Here is a 22032-nt window from a genome sequence, read left to right as displayed (position 1 = left end):
TAGCATGTTAGAGTCCAAGTTCTTGTTGCTATGGAGACTGACAGAAAAGCATCTTCTTTTCCGACACGATTGTGTTTGCATCACATTTCATAATTGGATCATAGATCATGTTCTTTAAAAATAGCTATTCCAGTTATCTCCCTAGATCCACTATTTTCCTAAGGCTTTAAAGCATCATTTTATAATAGTCACTAAGACTATACATCCAATTTCAAATTGTGTTTTGTAACATCGACATCCTTCAACTTGTTTTAATATCTTTTAAATTTCTCATTTGCAACTTCCTCAAAAAAGTCTAGTAACTTTCTCTGAAATATTGAAGAGTCCCATTATTCTCAGATAGGCATTGTTACAGGGTAAAGTATACTGAGGTAAAAAACAAACTCCAGATCGCATTGGTTCAAATTTATTTCTTGTTCAACCAAACGCCTAATATTAGTTAGCTCGAGGGGGCACCACTACCTGGAATGTCATTGATTAGCTATGTTCCATTTGAAGAGCAGAGCACGGACAATTGTTTTGGCTCAAAAGATATACACATCATTTCTGTTTATATTTCATTAACTAGAACTAATTCCATTGGTACAATTAATTTCAAGAGATAAAAAAGTATAATTTTCTGTGTACTCCAGAAGTAACAGAAAGCTAGATACTAGTAAGCACTAGTAATATCTACCACAGCACCCAAACATTAATAGGAAAATTTTGTTTCCTCTTTCCTTTGCTTAAGATTGAATGCCAATATATCCCCAATTAAATGTGTCATACAATAACCAAGCAAACACATACAGGTAATGAAATGTTTTCTGCTGAAAAACAGAGAATCTCAGTTGTTTTCTAGGTTATATTTAAGAAAGCTACCAGATAAGTTTCAAATTTGTGTCACTAGATCAGTGAAGGCTCTTTCAGTCAAATAAATAGAATAGTAATAACAGGTTGTTCTTTAATTAAGAGTTGCTTTGCTTAGATAAACAACAAGGACCTACTATGCAGCACAGGGAACTAAATTCAATATCTTGTAATAACCTATAATGGAAAAGAATCTGAAAAAGATTATATAAATATATATGTATGTATAACTGAATCACTTTGCTGTACACCTGAGACTAACACAACATTGCAAATCAACTATACTTCAATTAAAAGAAAGAGTTGCTTTACTACTTTCCTAAATGGCTATGAAAACTCAGGGTTCTATCAGAAATTCACACAAGGAAACCTGCATGAGTAATACCCTATGGTAAAGTTATTCTTTAGTCCTCTGAATTGGTGTTATCATTATATCTTTTCATCGACAGTTGATTCAACTGAAACACACTGATAGAATTGCCAGACCATCCCAATATCTGACTGTACAGTCTCTTTTCTTCCTCATCATGATCATGAATAGTACTTGACCATCAATTCTCGAAAGCAAGACATAAGCAAAGGCTATACACTTCACTTTTTGACATAGAAAAACAAAGTCCATTTAAACTGCTGGCAAAACCATTATGCTTTTTTATTTTAATACATATGTATTGTTGATATTAGTCTTGTATTTTGTGGACACAGGTTTCTAAACTGGAATATATCCAACTAATTAATGATTTGTAGGACACTTTTTGATTATTTTCCAGTTCTCAAGCCTCTAGGCAGATTTGTAGCTCTCATGAGAGTTTTACTGATAATAAATAAGTAGATTAATTAAAATAAACCCTCAAGAATAGTGAGACTCTCTCAAAAGAAAAAAAAAATACGCCACTCAAAAGCTTGTCCTGGGGCTTCCCTGGTGGCGCGGTGGTTGGGAGTCTGCCTGCCAATGCAGGGGACATGGGTTTGGGCCCTTGTCCAGAAGGATCCCACATGCCGCGGAGCGGCTAGGCCCGTGCGCCACAACTGCTGGGCCTGCACTCTAGAGCCTGCCAGCCGCAACTGCTGAGCCCGTGTGCCACAACTGATGAGGCCCACGTGCCTAGAGCCCATGCTACGCAACAAGTCACTGCAACTAGAGAAAGCCCCCCCACAGCAGCGAAGACCCAATGCAGCCTAAAATAAAATAAAATAATAATTAAAAAAAAAAAAAAAAAGCTTGTCCTGTGAGGTGTAGACTTTAAATGCATGTAACTTTTGGAGATCAACTATTTTTGTCCTCTTTGCCTGGGAGTATTTATATATGGGCCTCTTCTCATCTTTGAATAGAGGGACTAAATGGATATGACAGTTATGTGTCCAAGTGAGACCAATGCCACATTCCAAATGAGCAATTTGCGATGAGTTGAATAAAAGGAGTATTTACAGGAGTTAGTAGAGTGTAGGGAAACCACAAAGGATGGAACAGCCCCTCCCACTCTGGGGCAGTGTCAACAGTAGTTCACTACCACTCCTTGGTCTGCGGGGCCAGAGTAGAGAATGATTACAGAATCTTGAGTCAGAGAAAGCTGGATGGAGAAAGCTACGTGACAGGAGCCACGATCTTTCGTTGGTACTTTCTGTGACCTGTCCACCTCAACCCTGCAGGGAAGCAGCCAGAGGAACACATGCCCTGACCTCCCTCTCCTGCCTCCCTCTGATTCGATGGTGTTTTTCAATGGCCAAACCCAGCCAGAAGCCAATGAGCCTATTGATGGAGATCATACAAGCCAGCCTCCAAGGGGCAGAGTTGGTTGGAAAGTGGATCTATTTTAGAGATACAAATGGAAATATTTAGTAAAATGAGTTACTATGTATACAAACAAGTATAGGAAAATTCAAAGGAAATTAAACCATTGGTTATTAATTATTCATTCCTAGAAATTAGCCAGTTGCTGGTAGCTAGTTATTAACTGCCCACTAACTGATAGTTTCAGAATTACTGGTTATTTTTTAAAAACGGACAAGGGTAATCAACCCCATACCTCCTAAAAGTTTGTAAGTTGATGCAATCTTTCAAAAACATTTAGCTCTGCCATTTTTCATTTCATCATTAGGAAAATTAAGTTCAATAATTAATCCAATCCAACAACTACGAATGACATTGGAACTTTTTTTTAGGATCCTAGAGTTGGAAAGGTTGGCCGAAGCCTTTTTCTTTCCTATCCTCTCCCTGCTAACATGAATTTCCCCTTTTTAAAAATGAGAACACCACAGATCTTTCAAAAGGGCTCCAATTCCTTTAACATCCATTCTACCTCCAATCTCCTGTGAATCTCCTTGACTCTTCCACAATGAATCCCATTTCCAAAGTCCCTTTTCTGCACTTCAACACCTGCTTTCCAACCTTGCCATTCAGCATTCGGTTTTATAAAGTTTTATATTATTTTCATGTGCACATTTCTTCCTTCCCCCAAATAGAGCACATGACTCCTAAAAACTTGGATTACATCACCAAAAGAATTCTGTGAGTTGCCTCAAAATTATTCTTGTTATTTTTAAAGTATTCAGACTTTACTGAAGTGCAATAGAGAATGCTCCATATCTCAGGTAACTCAATGTTCAGAACTAGAAAATAAATAAACATGAACTTGGGGAGGCTTGGATTTTTTCCAATCTTCTTACTAGAGAACAATAAGGCACCTAGAGAAATGAGGACCAACACTTTCCATTCACTTGTGCACAATTAAAAATGAACACAGGGCTTCCCCGGTGGCGCAGTGGTTGAGAGTCCACCTGCCGATGCAGGGGACACGGGTTCATACCCCGGTCCGGGAAGATCCCACATGCCGTGGAGCAGCTGGGCCCATGAGCCATGGCCGCTGAGCCTGCGCGTCCAGAGCCTGTGCTCCGCAACGGGAGAGGCCACAACAGTGAGAGGCCCGCATACCGCAAAAAAAACTAAAATAAAATAAAGGGTAAAAGAATTGTCCTGAAACAAATAATTATGCAACTTTACCTTCATACTGTTATAGTTTCATAATGTGGTAGAATCATGAAATCTGAGAATTGAGAGCTGTCTTAGAGGACACCTACTCTGACTTTTCACCCAATGTGAGAATTTTCTTTCTGAGGTTACTGGCAAGAAATTATTTTACCTGAATATTTTCTGTAGTAAGAATCTCACCATGCTCTAGAGAAATCTATGGCAATGCTTCCCAGACCTGGTTGTGCTTTCAAATTCTCTGGGAATATATTTTTTACATGATTATAAATATGTTTAATAAATTAATATGTAAAATAATGAATAAATATTTTTAAAATTACCTTTCCTGTAGCCCATCGTGGACTGACTCTCAGAACCCCTAGAGCTGGCACTGGGCATCTCTATTTTTAAAAATTCTCCAAATGTTCCTAATGACAGCAAACCATGCAGACAGTGGCTGACTTCATTTCTCAAATGCTTTAGCTATTAGAAACCTCTTCGCTATATTTAGCTGATATAACTCTGTAAAACCTGTTATTCATTTTTCCTACTTCTTTTGCTCTTGATTAGAACAGAAAAAGCCACCTAACTGATCTTTTTAAACGAAATACTTTAGATTTTGAAGGTAGCTAATCTCTCTCTTCCTCCCCACTCTGTAGCATATTTTCTCCTTCTATAAATGTTCTCTCTTCCTTGAAACTTTACTCAAGTGTTGTGAGATCCAGACTCTTCATCATCATAATCAACTTCTTTTGCCTTTGCCCCGCCTCTTAACCCAGTTTCTCAAGGACAATGACAAATGACCCCAGTGTCCTACAGATGATACTTCCAGCACAGAGGCTATTTTCTGTCATAATGTTTCAGCTTATAAAACACCTCAAGGTCTTGTATTCCTTCTCTCTGTTCAGAAACCTCTTTTGCAAGACATCTGCGTGGGCAGCTCTCTTCCCTCTCTCAAGTCTATGCTCAAATGTCAGCTTCCCGATGAGTTCCTCCTTGACCAGCCTTTTTAAAATAACAGCCCCCTCTCCCCAAATTTACTTCCAAATTTGTTTTCCCTCAAAATCCTATCAAACCCCTACTACACCACATGGTTTATTTATCTACATTTTCATTGTCTCTACCCCCGCCCCCCATTAGAAAGTCAGTTCTAGGAGGACAAGAATCTTTATCTGCTTTTCCCTTTGTTATCGATTGGCACATGGTAGACACATACTTATGGTTGATGAGTGAATAAAAGATGCTTGGATTATGCATTATGTCCATTTTAACCATTAAGCATTAGGACATTGAATAGAAGAGGGAAATGGGATTTCAGTTTTGAGTTTGAAGAGACTTTAGAAATCCTGATACGGATATGCTGCTTTTGCAGATAAGTAAACTGAGGTCCAGAGAAAATCATACATGCAGCAAGAGACTTGGAAACAAGACCTCAGTCCAGCCCAGGAGGGTTAGCTTTCCAAGCAGACCATCCTTGGTCTCTGTTGAAAAGATTTCCTCTCTGAAATATCAGAAGCCTACCTCAAGATGTGAGCCTTTGAGTCCTTAAATTGGCCAGATAGATACTTAAATCTAAGGTTTGATTAAACAGTGGACAGATAATTTTAGTACAGGATAATTTCAGAAAGAGCATTTCAAGAAAGCCTGATAAAATATACTATATGTTTATTCAAGGGGAATTTATTGATTTCCCATATGTTTTCCCATATATGTTTCCCATGCATGACTATTGCACATGTTAGCATTTTCAAATCTTAAAACAAACAAAAAAAGGAGTGCATAGTAAAGCAAATAAAATGATAAAGAGTGTTAAGGAGAGACAGGGGCTTGGGAAATTCACTGGTAATTTACTGACCTTTTCAATGTATTTTTAAAATCAAATCAAATCATTGGTACAAGATACCGTTACTACAATCCTGTGCTGGCCTCAGTTGGTGATCTGCAAGTTCACTTTCTAAACTGAATCTCCTTAGCCTTGGAGATGAAGAGTTGTGTTCAAATAACATTTATTAAAGAGTTTCTTAGGGAAATACATGTTTCTGTTTAAAGCTACAGTACCAGAAACTTGATGGGGGAAAGTGTCTGTCAGTGATTAAAAGAAGAATCTTTCTAGAGCCCTGACACACACTTTAGGTACCATGGCTCCATGAAAGTGTTCTTCTAGACCTCTCTGGGTCGGTCTTTCTCACTGCGATGTTCATTGCTCAGCTGCTCCGAAAGTAAAGGAAGAGTCTCTGCATTAATTCAGTAAGAACCTAACCTCTTGGCAGGCTTTTTTGGATATTGATTGGCAGTGGTTAAAAATGGGTCATTGAAATGTACAATAACAAAAGATAAAGAAGAAACAATTGATGAAATTTAGTTCTTTTTTTTTTTTGCGGTACGCGAGCCTCTCACTGTTGTGGCCTCTCCCTTTGTGGAGCACAGGCTCCCGACACGCAGGCTCAGCGGCCATGGCTCACGGGCCCAGCTACTCCACGGCATGTGGGATCTTCCCGGACCGGGGCACGAACCCGTGTCCCCTGCATTGGCAGGCGGACTCTCAACCACTGCGCCACCAGGGAAGCCCTAGTTCTTTTTTTCATGTAAAATATTTGGTTTTTTTTAAATTAAAGGCACATAGGTATGGTTATAAAAATAAGACTCTAGTGTGCATACTGAATATTTTGTTTTTCCTTTTTAACCATGAGCTAAACATATAGAAATTTATACAACAGATATGCGAATAACTATTATTCATATTAGGCAAATAATAACATGTTCCCATGTTTCAGATGTGCTTTAAAGAAATTTAAAATGTTATATCCTTTAAAGGTCTTCCTTCTTATTTCATGAAATGATAGAACTCTAGGGTTAGAAAAAAAAGTCAAGAGGAAATTAGAAGTGAGAAAAGAATCACTGTAGAAATTGACTAAATTAGAAGCAACACAAGAGCAAATAAACAAATTTGCCAAAACAGATGGTGAAAAAGAAGGAAAATGTAAAGCATCTAATCTAGATGAAGAAGATTTTTTAGGGAAGGTGACAAATATTTAAGATACACAAAAACGATTGAACATACAAAAAATACAAGTCTCTGAAGAAGAAAGCCAAGGTTAGGCTTTCTACACTAACAAACACTAAAATTGATAATCCAATAAAATTCTCCAGAATTTTTTTTTTTTTTTTATGGTATGGGGGCCTCTCACTGTTGTGACCTCTCCTGTTGTGGAGCACAGGCTCCAGACGCATAGGCTCAGCCACTCTGCGGCATGTGGGATCCTCCCGGACCGGGGCACGAACCCGTGTCCCCTGCATCGGCAGGCGGACTCTCAACCACTGAGCCACCAGGGAAGCCCCACATAAGTTTTTTGATTTCCCAGTCTATATAAAACTTTTGTTTGCACTATACTGTAGTCTGTTAAGTGTGCAATAGCATTATGTCTAAGAAAAAGAATGTACGTGCCTTAATTTTAAAACATACTTTATTGCTAAAAAATGCTAACCATTATCTGACAATGCAGGGTTGCCACAAATCTTCAATTTGTAAAACAAAACAAACAACAAAAAACACTATATCCATGAAGCATGATAAAGCAGAGTGCAGTGAAATATGTATGCCTATAATTATGGCATATCCTAATTATATCATTCTCTGTACCTCAGTAACCAGAATTCACAGTGTAGAATAAAGGAGATACAAATATAATATGGAAAAATGTTAAGTAAGAACCCTATAGTCCTGAAATGGAATTAGGAACACTAGTATGAACTGATGTACTATCATAAACATGCATACATCTCCAAACTCTTTTAACAGAAAAGGAATAAAAACAGCGGCTAGCCCAATAACAGTAAATATTTCTGTGCCACAAGTATGGTGTTGAAATACAATTTCCCACTGAAGGAAACCAGAGTTTCTTGTATGAATGGCTGTTTCCAATTCTGGGGCATGAAATATACATGATGAGTCTGGAACACCTTTGTGTTCAGAGCACAGCAAGAAAGCTATCAAACCCTGTTAGTATGATGTTGAAAGAACTCAGGAGCCAATAGGAAGAGTCTCCCAGTGGCCAAAGATGGGATAATTTGAGCTTCAGTAAAGGTAAGAAATACAATGGATTAAAACACAGAAAATAGATAACAAATGCTCCAAGATGGCAGCACAGAAAGCACCTGAATTTCCCTCCTCCAGTGGATGATGCACTGTATGTACAGCTACACACAGAATATTTCCCTCTGAGAGAATACAGAAACTAGCTGGGTGACTCCTACCCAGCAGGTGAATGAAAAAATGCCCATAGGGAAACAGGTAGGGGCCGCTGAGACACACTTTTGTGTCACACATAAACCCCATCCCAGACATAGCATCAGGCGATCAGGAGGGAACCCGCAACTTGCAGCTTCTCCCTGAGACTGAAGGGTTTGGACCACGCATATAGTGCCCGCAACTTGTAAGGTTCCTACCTGAGGGATGGGGCCCCCAAACACCTAGCTCTGTAAGCCAATGGGGCTTGTGTTCAGAAGCCCCACGGGACTATAGTAAAAAAAGAAGCAGTGTTTAAAGAGCGCAGAAGCACCCCCATGGCTATATACCCAGGCTCAGCAAAAACGTCCATCTCTCAGTTTCTCCCTCAAAGGGATTGGACTGCATACTTTCCCAGCTGCTGCCTGGGTGTCCGTTTCTAATCCACCTGCAGCTAGGTGCTCACTGACGTCATCTGCTTTGAGACACGGCCAAGTTTCAAATTCAGGGAGCCGCTAAGAACAAAGACCCTAAACCCTCAATGTGCCACCAAAAATCTGTTAGAACTAATAAACGAATTCAGTAAAGTTGCAGGGTACAAAGTCAACATACCCAAATCCTTTGCATTTCTATGGACTAACAATGAACTATCAGAAAGAGAAGTTAAGAAAACTGCCCCACTTACAATAGTATAAATAGAATAGAATACCTAGGAATGAAGTTAACCAAGGAGCTACAAGACTTGTATACAGAAAACTACAAAACAGTGTTGAAGGAAGATCTAAACAAATGAAAAACTCCAACTCTGAACTTGCCAAAGGAACTGAAAGAAGTGGGTTAGACTCAATTTTAAGCTCTTACTGAAAGATCAGTATATGAAGAGTTAACCAAAGGGACTAGATCCATAAGAATAGGAGCTATATCCATAAGACTAGGAATTATTGATCTGACTCTGAGAGCTGGAACCAAGAGTACCATGAGTCCTGTATATGTTAAATCTTGACAAGCACTGCCCTATGCAATTGGTATTCTGAAAGGAGACAGACTTTTGTCTGGTGTTCATGATAGCGGTGAGGATCCCTTAGCCAGAAAGCAGTTCAGACACTAATCAAACTTTGTCACAGGAAGCAGGAATGAAGACGAGGAAAGCAAAGGGTTGATAAATAATGGATTAGCATAGTACAGCTAAAGTGATACAGCTGTGTCCAATGACCTGAGCTTGCAGAAATTCAGTGAAAACACTGGAGTAACTACTCTCAAGACCATAATTGGTCATTTTGTATTGGTCATGCTAGACTTGTATTCTTCTCTTATTATAATTTGAGAGGCATCAGATGCACCTGCAAAAGCAAAGCCCTTGGTACTATTCCTGTGTGACCTCAGATAAGCCACTTCATCCCCCAACATTCTAGTCTCTCCAGCTGTAGGCAAAGATTTATAACTTTCATCAGTAATGGGCCTGAGATCTTCATTTGTCTGAAATTTATGCAAGTGCCGAGTATGGTTATTATTTTAGCTGACAAATAAAAAGACTGTCACTTGTTTTTGAATGCTTTGTGAAGCAAAAGACGCAAGGATAAAATTATGCCAATCGTCTTTTTTGTTTTGCCTGCTGATGGAATTTGATTGAACTTGTCTGAATCTCATGATAAATATGCAACATAACAAAGGATTAAATGAAAGACCATTTAATTACCTGAATCAGAGTTTGTAAAAATGTATATGTGTTCATGGCAGGGGGAGAGGATTGGTGTAATTAGTATCCCTGAATTTAGAAAAATTGTGTCTGGCAGGAAAATGTGTACATGTTTGGCAAAAATTGAGTGACAGGTCAAGAACTCCTCAAGCTAAGAAGATTATATCAACAGATGCATCCCCCATCTGCTCACTGAATGCACAGAAATGGAAGTCACATTTTTTCCCTATCAACTGAAGTTTCGGTTATACCCAGAGTCCATGAATCATACCATACCAATAGCTAAGATTGAGAAATGTAAAATGAGAATAATAGAAGATGAAAGGAAGCTATTTTCTATGTGAAATGAAAGATATTGTCAAAAACACATTCTGGGCTTCATTATGAAACTCACACTCCTGTTTGCAAAAGGCACAATCCAAAGACACACTAAAAAAGCAAATCTGTGCTTGTACCAAAATGCACGTATAAAAGCTGGCCATGCAAGTGTTATTGGGACCACAGGTCACCAACATCACAGATGGATTCTTTAAACCATATAATAACACAGTGTTTTGAAAATCTCCTATTTTGAAGTGGTGGGGACTTCCATGAACACCGAGATCATATGAAACATTCTTCCCTGCTAGATGCATAGTGATACTTACTTCCGTGTCCTGCAGTGCTCTTTAGGGGAGATTGAAGAAAGTTCTTCAAGTTCAAATGAAAATAACAAACTCATAGTAAGAAATTAGCCATGAAATTTAACATTTATTAAATTACTCATCTATCAACAAACATTTATAGATGGCAGTATGTGTGTAAGGCCTTAAGCTACTATAAAAACGAGAAAGACCACAGTACCCACACCCACCGCTGCCCCACGTTGGTCCTTACTCAATTCTTACCAACACCAAGCTGCACATCATTCTATTTTGACTCACTCATCCTTTATAGAAAAGTCTTAATCCATCTGACTGCAATTTCTCAAACCTTAGACTTAAGGATACAGGATACAGGATCTCCATCAAAATTTTTCAAAAGCTCTGGCTATTACTCTTACTGTTTGCTACTGGAAAGATCCACACAAGGCAATGCTAAAACGTGGAGACTCTGTTTCTTCCAATATTAATTATGTAAAAGTGTTAACAGGAATAGTTTGCCTCTCCATGCTGAGGCTGGAGAGGAGTTACAGAGATAACTGGCTTTTATTTTCTTTGGGCTCCGTGTTTCCCGGGTTTGTATTCCCTACCACCAAGTTTCAACTAAGCTTAATGCCTGTGTTGCATTATCAAATCCAGACACCTGAAATTCTGACATAATACCAATCCTGTGGGGAATAAACTTTAACATCCATCATATTATTTAATCGTCACAACAAAGCCCTTGTTGAAATATGACTCAGGATAATGAGAAGTACTGTCACAGGAATGAAACAAATTAAACGTGAAAGGAGAAGCCCAGGTACTCTGGAAATGTAGGCGACAGTGATTTATTTCTGCACCAAACAGAAGTTCAGAGGAAACCTGGATACGGCAGAAATAGAAAAAGTGTGGCACTTTGCGATTCCCTTCTTAGCGGTATGGTAAGATCAGTGGGTGGATTATCATGGACAGTTGACAAGTCAGTTGTCACACACGTGTTTCTATTCATGATGGGAGATGCTGCTCCAAAGAGTGAACACACTGCCTGGAAACCTAAACAGCTAATAACTTGTCGGTTAAATGCATGGTGTTGGGAGAACAGAGAAGGGAATAGTCTTTAGATGCTCCAAAGTTTTGGCTAGAACACTGAATTACTTGGATACACAGATGGTGTTTTCATCACATCTTCCTCCTAACAGTTGGGACTTCGGAAGGGCTAGAGAAATCTTGGATGTGAACAATTGCCTACACAGATGGTAATGGTGAACTGGTTTGGCTAACAGTTTTAAATTCCAGACTGATGGATTCCTATCTACTGAAGAATGAGAAGGGAGAGGGAAAAAAACGGGTAAAGAAAGTGTAACTTAATACACAAGTAAAAGAATAATGTGTATTAAGTTGTGCTTTCTTTATCTACTATATATGGAAGTAGAAATAATCAGAAGGCCACATCTAAAATAGCCATGAAGGGACTTCCCTTGTGGCTCAGTGGTTAAGAATCCACCTGCCAATGCAGAGGGATACGAGTTCGAGCCCTGGTCCGGGAAGACTCCACATGCCGCGGAGCAACTAAGCTCGTGCGCCACATCTACTGAGCCTCCGCTCTAGAGCATGTGTGCCACAACTACTGAAGCAGGTGTGCCTAGAGCCTGAGCTCCACAACAAGAGAAGCCACCACAATGAGAAGCCTGCGCACCACAACTAAGAGTAGCCCCCGCTCGCCTCAACTAGAGAAAGCCCACGCGCAGCAACGAAGTCCCAATGCAGCCAAAAATTAATTAATTAATTAATTAAAATAAATAAATAAAATAGCCATGAAGGGTGGCAACTAGGGATGCAAAAAACTTTGCCAAATTTCAGCTGATAAAACAACTCTGACTAACTTAATTGAATATGTCACTTGGCACTCACCATGTACTCATGAGATATGGGAGTCAGTAAACGGGAAATTTCCCCAGGGAATCAAAACTACCCATGGAAATCAAGTTTATGCTGGGACAAGTTACAGAGCAGCAAGATAAATAGCAGAAGTCTTGGCCAAAAGAGACCTATATCTACAGTTATGAAGGAAACACATTAAAATAAAAGGGATTCTTAGTGGCGGAAATGCCACCTGCTCTTTCAAACTGGGAAACACCCAAGGATTTGATTCAGGAAATTTATATGCAAAACTTTAACAGTCATAATACCTACTTTTAACATATTTACTTGGGGTGAAGAGCACGAGTTACAGATTTCCCAACATAATTTTGTAGTAGGAATCTTTCCCCCATGATGTTTATGGTAAAATCATGAGATAACATAAAATAAAAATTGAAAGCAATATGAGTACCAAGCCCTTCAAAATGGCAGGAATTGCATTCTTTTATACATTCAAGATTTACTGAGTGCATGTTGTATTCTAGGCATTGCCCAGAGTCCAGGAGACACTGAGGTAAATAATAACTTCTACCCGCATGGAACTCAGAGCCTGGTTGGGACAGACAGTCCTATCGATGCTCAAACTGCTCTTTGAGTATCAATGAGCTGTCAGGAAAAAGCTCTTCAGAGGAAATGAGGGATTTGATGTTTGAAGGGAGAGAAACTTACCAGGCAGAAAAGGGGCTGAGGAGAAGAGACCCCAGTCAGAGGTACAGCCTTCACATGGGCAGTGTGATGTGACCCCCACTGTATTCAGACTGATGGTATGCAAAGGGGAAAATGCAGGAAACGGACCATTAAAAAACCAAGTGGGAGTGCTATTCACAATAGCCAAGACATGGAAGCAACCCAAACGTCGACAGATGAATGGTTAAAGAAGGTGTGGTACATATATACAATGGAATACTACTCAGCCATAAAAAAGAATGAAATAACGCCATATGCACCAACATGGATGGACCTAGAGATGATCATACTAAGTGAAGTCAGACAGAGAAAGATAAATATATGCTATCACTTAAATGCCAAATCCAAAAAAGTGATACAAATGAACTTATTTACAAAACAGAAATAGACCCACAGACATAGAAAACAAACTTATCATTACCAGGGGGGAAAGGGAGGGGAGGGACACATTAGGAGTTTGGTATTAACATATATACACTACTATAAAACAGGTAACCAACAAGGACCTACTGTAGAGCACAGGGAGCTCTACTCAATGTTTTGTAATCACCTATACGGGAAAAGAATCTGAAAAAATATATATATACATATATATAGCTGTATAATTGAATCACTTTTGTATACCTGAAACTAACGCGACATTGTAAATCATACTTCAATTTAAAAAAATTGAATTAATCATTAAAAAAAAAACCAAGTGGGACTTGTGAAGGGCTTCGTAGTACCTGCTCTGTTTTCTAATATGAGTGACAGAAGACATTTAAAAAGTGTAAACAGTTGTTGAAGTAAATGGGAAAACATTGGTTCATTGGATCCAAATGATTTTTTGTTTTTATTGACCTATCTCTGCAGCATTCTGGGTTTATGTTGTATTTTGAAGACATCTCTTTAAGTGGACAGACAGTGCCTTGTTCATAAGGTAGTTCCAACAACCTTTTTTAGCAAATGCCCATCTTCTTAACTGTGCTGTGAAAAAGCATTGAATCCCACCCCCCTTAGAAAGTAGAGACTTTGCATTCTCTGCTTTCTACATTTGATTAAGAATAAAGCCTTTTGTGTTTTAGAATGAATTTGTCAGCAAGGCGAGCAGAAAGCAGTAAACAAAAGTGCTGTGAAGCTTTACTCTCTGTGGCAGTATGTTATCACCTTCAGTGAGAACAGAGTCTCTACCCTCAGGAGATGCCATCTCTCCTGTGGCAGCTGGCTTTGCCCTTACAAAGGGAGAGATCCCTTACCTACTAAGGATTAATCCCCTATGCAGCTTTAATAAGGGGCAGGGGTGTGTCCCCAGTGCCACAGTGACAGAAGTCTTCCCTGATGTAAATTGAACATTACCCTCTAGAGCTGAAGAAAGCTCTATTTCCTTGGGTTCTTTACTCCGCTTAGTTCAAGCTAATATAGTAATTTTTTTTTTTCTGAAAATGTTAATGCTATTTACATTCCTGGAGCTAGTCAAGACTCTGGAGTCCCATTCAAAGTTCATGGCCTCAAAGTTATGGTAAATGCTCAGGAAAAGTTCAGTGCCACGAACGTGGCCTTGGAAAGGTAGTTCAACCATAGAAAAATATCTGTTTCTTTTGAAAGCTAGAAAAAAATAGTTCATCAGCAATATGTCTATTAACATATTTCCCACTTCCAGATTTTCCCTTATTACAAACCCTTTTCTTTTTAAAAGCATATGTTGTCTTTTATTTATTTATTTATTTATTTATTTATTTATGGCTGCGTTGGGTCTTCGTTGCTGTGCGCAGGTTTTCTCTAGTTGCGGCGAGCAGGGGCTACTCTTCATTGCAGACTTCTCCTTGCGGTGGCTTCTCTTGTTGTGGAGCACGGGCTCTAGGCGCACAGCCTCAGTAGTAGTGGCTCGCGTGCTCTAGAGCGCAGGCTCAGTAGTTGTGGCACACGGGCTTAGTTGCTCCGCGGCATGTGGGATCTTCCCGGACCAGGGCTCAAACCCGTGTCCCTGGCATTGGCCGGCAGATTCTTAACCACCGGCCTGCCAGGGACTTCCCTGTACAAACATTTTTGGTCTTGTTCCATTCATATAATTTGCTGTGAAGAAATTTTACTGTCTCTTATTTTTTTAGAGATACTATTTACTTATTTGATGTTGAATTACCATTTCAGACAACTTTTTTATAAATTTTATTTTTAAATACAATGTATTAGTTTCAGGTGTACAGCAAAGTGATTCAGTTTTACATATACATATATGTATATGTGTGTGTGTGTGTGTGTGTATATGTATATATATAGAGAGAGAGAGAGAGAGAGTCTTTTTCAGATTCTTTTCCTTTATAGGTTATTATAAGATATTGAGTATAGTTCCCTGTGCTATACAGTAGGCCCTTGTTGTTGATTTTATATACAGTAGTGTGTATACGTTAATCCCAAGCTCCTAATTTATCCCTCCCCCCCATCCTTCCCCTTTGGTAACCATAAGTTTGTTTTCTATGTCTGTGAGTCTGTTTCTGTTTTGTGTATAAATTGGAGCTAGAGACTATCATACTAAGTGAAGTAAGTCAGACAAAGTCAAATATCATACGACATTGCTTATATGTGAAATTAAAAAAAAAATGAACCCATTGCAGACAACTTTTACACGAGGCTCCTTTTTGTATCATCTGTGCTCTTCACAAACTCTGTCCACATTGGCAAAAATCTCTCAACTCTTAGGCAATGTCTTCTCTAATATACTGTAATAGAGCACCAAAACTAGAAGGCTCGAATTCCAGACCAACAACTGTCATTCATGAAATAAGAGACCTTAAAATGTCATTTAACCTCTGGGCCTTAGTGTCCCCACTTTACAGGTGCGTCCCTGCTGATCTTAGTGTTGTTTGTAGATCCAATAGGGAGAACGGACCTAAAAGCTTGTTGTATTATAAATGTACTCATTTATTGGATAACATAATTGTTGCTGTGTCTAAAATGCAAAGTTGCGCTTCAAAGATTTTGTCTTTATTCAATGCTAAGGCTGACTGAAAGCATTCTTACTGGGAGCTGAACCCTGGTGAACTTGATTCAGGCATTAACTTAGACCACCTACAGGAAGGGGACGGTTAATATATCCTTCAAACATCTCATTTTGTATCAACTTTCTCTTCTGAAATTTTGATAGAAGGGCTAATCAACTCAAGATAGAACCCCTGGGTGCATGTCTGCTGTGCTGAGATCCAGAGATGATTTGTGTCACCCGTGTACTTTAGAATTGAGTTTTGGCAAGTTCTGAAATTGACAACCTGCAGTGAAAATTTCAAAACACATAGACTCTTTCTCAGATTCACTGTTTCACTTCTTAAATGTGAGTCTCAGAGATATCTTTTTCTCGCCAAAAATTTTAGATCTGCTGAAAAGCCTGGGCAAGTATTCGATAGGGTCCCTCGAGTTCCATGCTAGCAGCAAGGCAGAAATAGTTTTGGCCTGGCAATTTCAAGGCAGGTGTTACCAGTTGGTTGCCTGAACCATGGAAAAACCTCCTTCTGGTCTTTTAAAAATGCCTGATTTGAATGACACTACCTCCTGATGGGCCTGCCATGGGGAATTCGTTTCAGAATGCACTTATAGGAAGTGGACTGAATGAAGTTACTGGATGAATTAGGAATGTATACTTAAATATTGAAAAAAGTCTGCCCCAAACAGCAATCTTGGTTTTGGCTTCATTGAAACTGAACTGCCCTTTTGTCTTGTTTTGTTTTGGTTTTTTTCTGATGGTATTTAGCCAGTGGGTTCAGCTGCTTATATTGGAGTTTGTGGTTCATGAGAGTAAAATCGGGGCATGGAAGTCCTTTATAAAATACAGTCTTATAGCAATGAGGGCAAAATATTACACTATGTGTTCGTGTTACGAATCTAACCAAAGACTAGAAAATATATGTGTGGCCTGCTTTCTGAAATATAGGTTTTCCTCATTTTGAAGAATAGAAACCATCCAGAAAAGCTGGATATAAGTCAAGTTCAATTTTCTGGTGGTCTTCCATGGTTAAAAAATGGGATGTGGTTGTTAGGAAAATAAATCCTCCGGTGAATTACAGTATTGGTTTAAGTGTAAAGCAGATAATGAAGACTCTTCAGAGGTTCTTGCGAGTTTGAGGGTCATGTCTCCCTTGAAGGTCTTATACAAACTAAATGTCTCACCTAGAAAAGTGAATAAAGAACACACTGCACAGGGCTTCCCTGGTGGCGCAGTGGTTGAGAGTCCGCCTGCCGATGCAGGGGGCATGGGTTCGTGCCCCGGTCCGGGAAGATCCCACATGCCGCGGAGCGGCTGGGCCCGTGAGCCATGGCCGCTGAGCCTGCGCGTCCGGAGCCTGTGCTCCGCAACGGGAGAGGCCACAACAGTGAGGGGCCCACGTACCACAAAAAAAAAAAAAAAAAAAAGAACACACTGCACAGTTGGGGTTGTAATTCCGTGGGGTTCCGGTTCACTGATGGACCCCAGCCCTCCAGGGTTCCCCACAGGGCTTATGTGGACGGACCCACCTTGAAGACCTTTTCGTTTCTAACTCTCATTTTGCAGCTTTCCCTTTTCTATAGACAAATCCTAGCAAGTCTGTTGTGAGTTCTTTCTTAGCACCCTCCCTACCCCTGAAGCCCAGTATATCTCTGACTAAGTGTTGATCTTGACCAGAAATGGCAGGAGTGAGAACCGTCATTTACTGGGTGTCTACCCTGGGCAGGCAGCGTGCTGAGTGCGTTATATACAGCAATACGCACGTCTCCACATTGTTTTGAGGTGTCTTGGATGGTGGGTGCGCACCACGGAGCATCCCGCTAACTCAGAGGAAGGGAAGCAAAAGACACTGTCTGCATTTCAGAGATGCAAGAGATGATGGACCCACACTTCTAATTTTGTCCAGGAACCTGCAAATCACTGATTAAGAATGTCAGACTGAGACAAATAGCATATGATATCACTTATATGTGAAATCTAAAAAAATGATACAAATGAACCTATTTACAAAACAGAAATAGACTCACAGTCATAGGAAACAAATTTGTGGTTACCAAAGGGGAAACAGGGGAGATAAATTAGGAGTTTGGGACTGACATATACACACTACTGTATATAAAATAGGTAATCAACAAGGACCTACTGTATAGCACAGGGAACTCTATTCAATATTTTGTAATAACCTATAAGGGAAAAGAATCTGGAAAGGAATATGTATATATATATATATATATATATATATATAGCTGAATCACTGCTGTCCACCTGAAGCATTATAAATCAACAATACTTCAATTTAAAAATGTATGTAAAATCTTTTAAAAAGAAGGCCAGACTATGTGTGTCTCTCTAGGTTCCCACAGAATGAGAGGATGGCTTTAGATCAGGTGCTCAGCCACCCCATTCACCCTTTGGGCTTGGCTGGAGTTAGAGGTGAAGCAGCCTTCCAGACCTTCTTACTGAGAAATCTCATTTCCCTTCCTCACTGCTCTGAAATCACTGCCGTGCTCCTCTGACTGCTGCCTTTTGCCTTGCTTTGTCCACACAGGTAACGACACTGACTCAGGAGGTGTCCCAGTTAGGTAAAGACATGAGGACTGTGATGCAGCTTCTAGAACACGTCGTGTCCCCCCAGCAGCCCGCTCGGTTTTGCTCTCTGCACACCACCTCTGTGTGTCCCTCCAGCTTACAGACCAGGATGACCTGGAGCACGCACCAACCCTGTCTACACTTGCAAGCAGGTGGAGCCTCTTATACCCAAGCCCAGCTTTGTCATGGGAATGTCACCCCTGACATATGGAGTGTGGATCCCTCCTCTGTGGGGAGCAGCCCCCAGCGAACTGGCGTTTACGAGCAAAATCCTGCAGGCGGTGAATTGTATCATTCTCCGAACCTTGATTATTCACCTGCCCGCTACCAGGTCGTCCAAGAAGGTCGTTTGCAGTTTTTAAGGTGCATCTCTCCACAGTCAGACACTACGCTGATGCCTCTGCAGTCCATCTCGGCCACTCTCTCGTCCTCTGTCTGTTCCTCCTCAGAAACATCTTTGCACCTGGTTCTCCCAAGCAGATCGGAGGAGGGCAGCTTGGGCCAAGGAGCCATGAGTTCCTTCAGTCTGGAAAACTTGCCAGGATCTTGGGACCGGGAAGGAAGGGCATCCATCACTACTGAACCCTCGGAGAACTTTCCACTGGAAGTTGTCACAAGCCCAGCAGAAGTGAAAGATACTAAAGCCATAAACGTATGATATTAGGGCATGTGAGGCAGCCGCCAGTTTCAGCTCCACCACTGCATGACAGCCCTGGTTTGCCTTTCTTGCCTCTGGCAGCATGAAGACTGGGCAAGGCTGGGAGACCTGTGGAAGAGAGGGTCCGGGGAAAGGCAGAACCACCTCCAGACTGTAGCAGACACTTCCTGGATCCTAGAAACAAAATAGGAACATTTTCCTGTACAGGCATTAACTTCCTGGTCTGTTTGACAGACTTTGGTAAAAGTCCAAAGACCCTGAGGGTCTGAGCAGCTAGATGTCCCAGACAGAGAATGTGTGGATTCATTTTGTCCTAGGTGGCTTTTGTGAAGTGCAGCAAAGTTTTTTTCTGAGTGCTTGTGTGTCACTCCTGAACAGTATCAGTAGGACTGTGGGCCCTGGGAGTGCACAGCTCTTGCTGATCTATTTTTCAAATGCAGAAGGCAAAGGGACACTTATCACTGCATGTCATCTCCTAGACAATCAGTCACACAGAGCTGGTGGCCAGTGGTCAGCTATTGCACGTTATTTGCCATGTAAATGAATATGTCTTTATTTATCAAAAAAAAAGAGACGCTATTTTTATATCCTTGGTATGAAATATGTATTTAAACTATTTAAATTATTTATAAAGAAATGAATGTTTTCATTTTGGTAAAAAAAAAAAAGCTTGCCGTTTTAACAAGAAATGCACTACTGTTATGTATAGTAGATTAAAAATTATTATTCAGAGGATGTAGTTTGGAAAGGAAGCCCCCCATTTATCTGCATGCAGTTTGCAACAAATGTATCCTCACACTTCTGGATTACAAAAGAAAAGTGAGGTCATATTTCATTAATGAAGTAAAAACCTGGACTGAGTGTCTGGCATGGTAGGGGGAGGGGGAGAGTCCACCTGGTCTCTGGGGACTCAGGTAACAACCTGAACTGAGGCTGCCCCCTCTGTGCCTGTGTAAATATCTCTCCTCCAGCCATCTTACTTCGTGGTTCTGGAACCCAAAACTGGTCTGGGGAATATGAGATCGCAACTACATTGAGCTCTTTTGGCCTCAAAACGAGGAAGAAAACCTTGGGTGTATCCTTCCTCTGTGCTGTTCTTTCAGGAGCGCTTGCGCAGACCGGTGAAAATTCCAAAATGAAGCCGAGACTTCAGAGTTCCGATTTGTGAGAGGGATGCCACCTTGCTTTGGATCAGCGCTTTAATTATTTTTCTTTAAAGCGCTCAACATTGCTGTACGTTATGCAGAGCAGGTGTTTTCATTCTCATGTTGCAGAGGTTAAATTAATAAAGTCCCAGCAATTACACAGCTAGGGAGCTAGAGAGAGTCTAGAACCTATAGTGCTTTCTACATCTCAACCAATACCCAAATTCAGATGCTGGCGTGGTAATGATATAAACGCCTTCACTTCAGGTTTATTGTATGTTTAAGAACATTTCAGGGCTCATCATCCCAGATGTTCTTAGAAAACATATTGAATTCACATTCTAGAGTCACCCTGTTCTTATTTCCCACCACAGAGCATAAGCAATTTGAAAACTGTTATTATTAAAAACATGTACACAAAGCAAGACTTCTGGTGTGTGACTCTTATATCCTAAAATTGGCTAGAGTAGCAGAAAGAAAATAAACCTTCTCTAAGAAAAATGGCAACAGTGCATGTGTCTGAGGCAGATCACTTAAGACTCGTGTCTTCTCTTCCCCCAGGTCCAAAATTCAATCTCTCCTTACCTAAGTGAATGGGAAAATAGAGGCAAAGGCAACCTGCTGGATTTAATGTATTTATTTGTAGTCACCCTTTTTGCTTATCCTGACCTAAGTCATCATTCTAAGTACCATTCAAATAGAACTAATTGGTGTTAGTTCATGATTGTCTTTCTGGCAAACTAGCACTACCTTACTGATGCTAATAACGATGACTGGCATTCTGGTTTTTGAGTACTAACTATGTACCAACACGCGTTTAGGAATTAACACATGTTATGTTTCCTTACCTAGTAGTCAAACAATGCTAAAAGTTACTTGTTATTATTTTATCCCCATTTTGTAAATGAATAATTGGGACACAGATTCTTTAACTTGCCCGAATCCCACTGTTTTCAGTAATAGCCCCAATACCCCCGTGACCACTCTGGGTACCCCTCCCTTCATGTCCAAATCCATTCCTGCTGCCTTTTGACACTGTACTAGTAATTAATTTCCTTTGAAATCCATGCATAAAATAAAATAAAATATTTTTTTAAAGCATACATATGGGATAAAGTAGTCAAGCTCCAAGGATTTGGGAAAGTCGTGGTGAAATGCCTGGAAACATGTCCATATTTTTCCAGCCGGTTACCTTCTTTGTACCTGCTCCTGAGAGCTGACTTCAGTGGCTCTAAGAACCAGCTGCCCACCCTGGCCAGGTCTGCAACTAGACAGGAAGGAGCAAGCAGCTGGGAGAACTGGGGGTCCCATTGATTCTTCCAAAATGGCACCTGCCTCATGTGAATCAGCCTCACCTTCTTCCTTATTAACCTTTCCCCTCGTCAACTCTCCCATATGCAGAGCAGCTCAGAATGACATGTTTGGGGTTTTTCTTTGTCTGTTTATGTGTGTTGTGATATTATCCTAGGAAATGAGAATTCCAAGTCCTAGGTGTTTGATTTTCTAAACACTGTTGCTATACAAATAGCAGAGGCCCTTGCAGTCTGCTCAGAGATACATTTTTGTATCCCTACAGTTTCCTCACCTCCCCACTGTCCCCTAAAGAAGCAAAACAGAGATCTAGAGGGAAGAGAAACACTTAAGTTCTTGGTCAAGTATATTTTCTTAAAAATAATATTGGGGACTAAATGTTTCTGTGTAGTTCTATTTAAGAGAACC

General features: G+C 40.2%; 1 protein-coding gene across 1 annotated transcript in view; it reads left to right on the top strand.

Annotated features, from left to right (window-relative positions):
- Window positions 1–21724, top strand: part of KCNH8 (potassium voltage-gated channel subfamily H member 8) — a 387731-nt gene extending 366007 nt beyond the window's left edge. Inside the window, exon 16 of the mRNA XM_067737194.1 lies at window positions 18470–21724. Coding sequence (XP_067593295.1) covers window positions 18470–19168 — 699 coding nt within the window. The 3' untranslated portion in view covers window positions 19169–21724. The remainder of the gene's footprint in view (window positions 1–18469) is intronic.
- The last annotated feature ends 308 nt before the right edge of the window (window positions 21725–22032 follow it).

Source organism: Pseudorca crassidens, chromosome 5 (assembly GCF_039906515.1).
Source record: "Pseudorca crassidens isolate mPseCra1 chromosome 5, mPseCra1.hap1, whole genome shotgun sequence".
In the NCBI taxonomy this organism is placed as follows: Eukaryota; Metazoa; Chordata; class Mammalia; order Artiodactyla; family Delphinidae; genus Pseudorca; species Pseudorca crassidens.
This window is presented reverse-complemented; position numbering and strand designations above follow the sequence as displayed.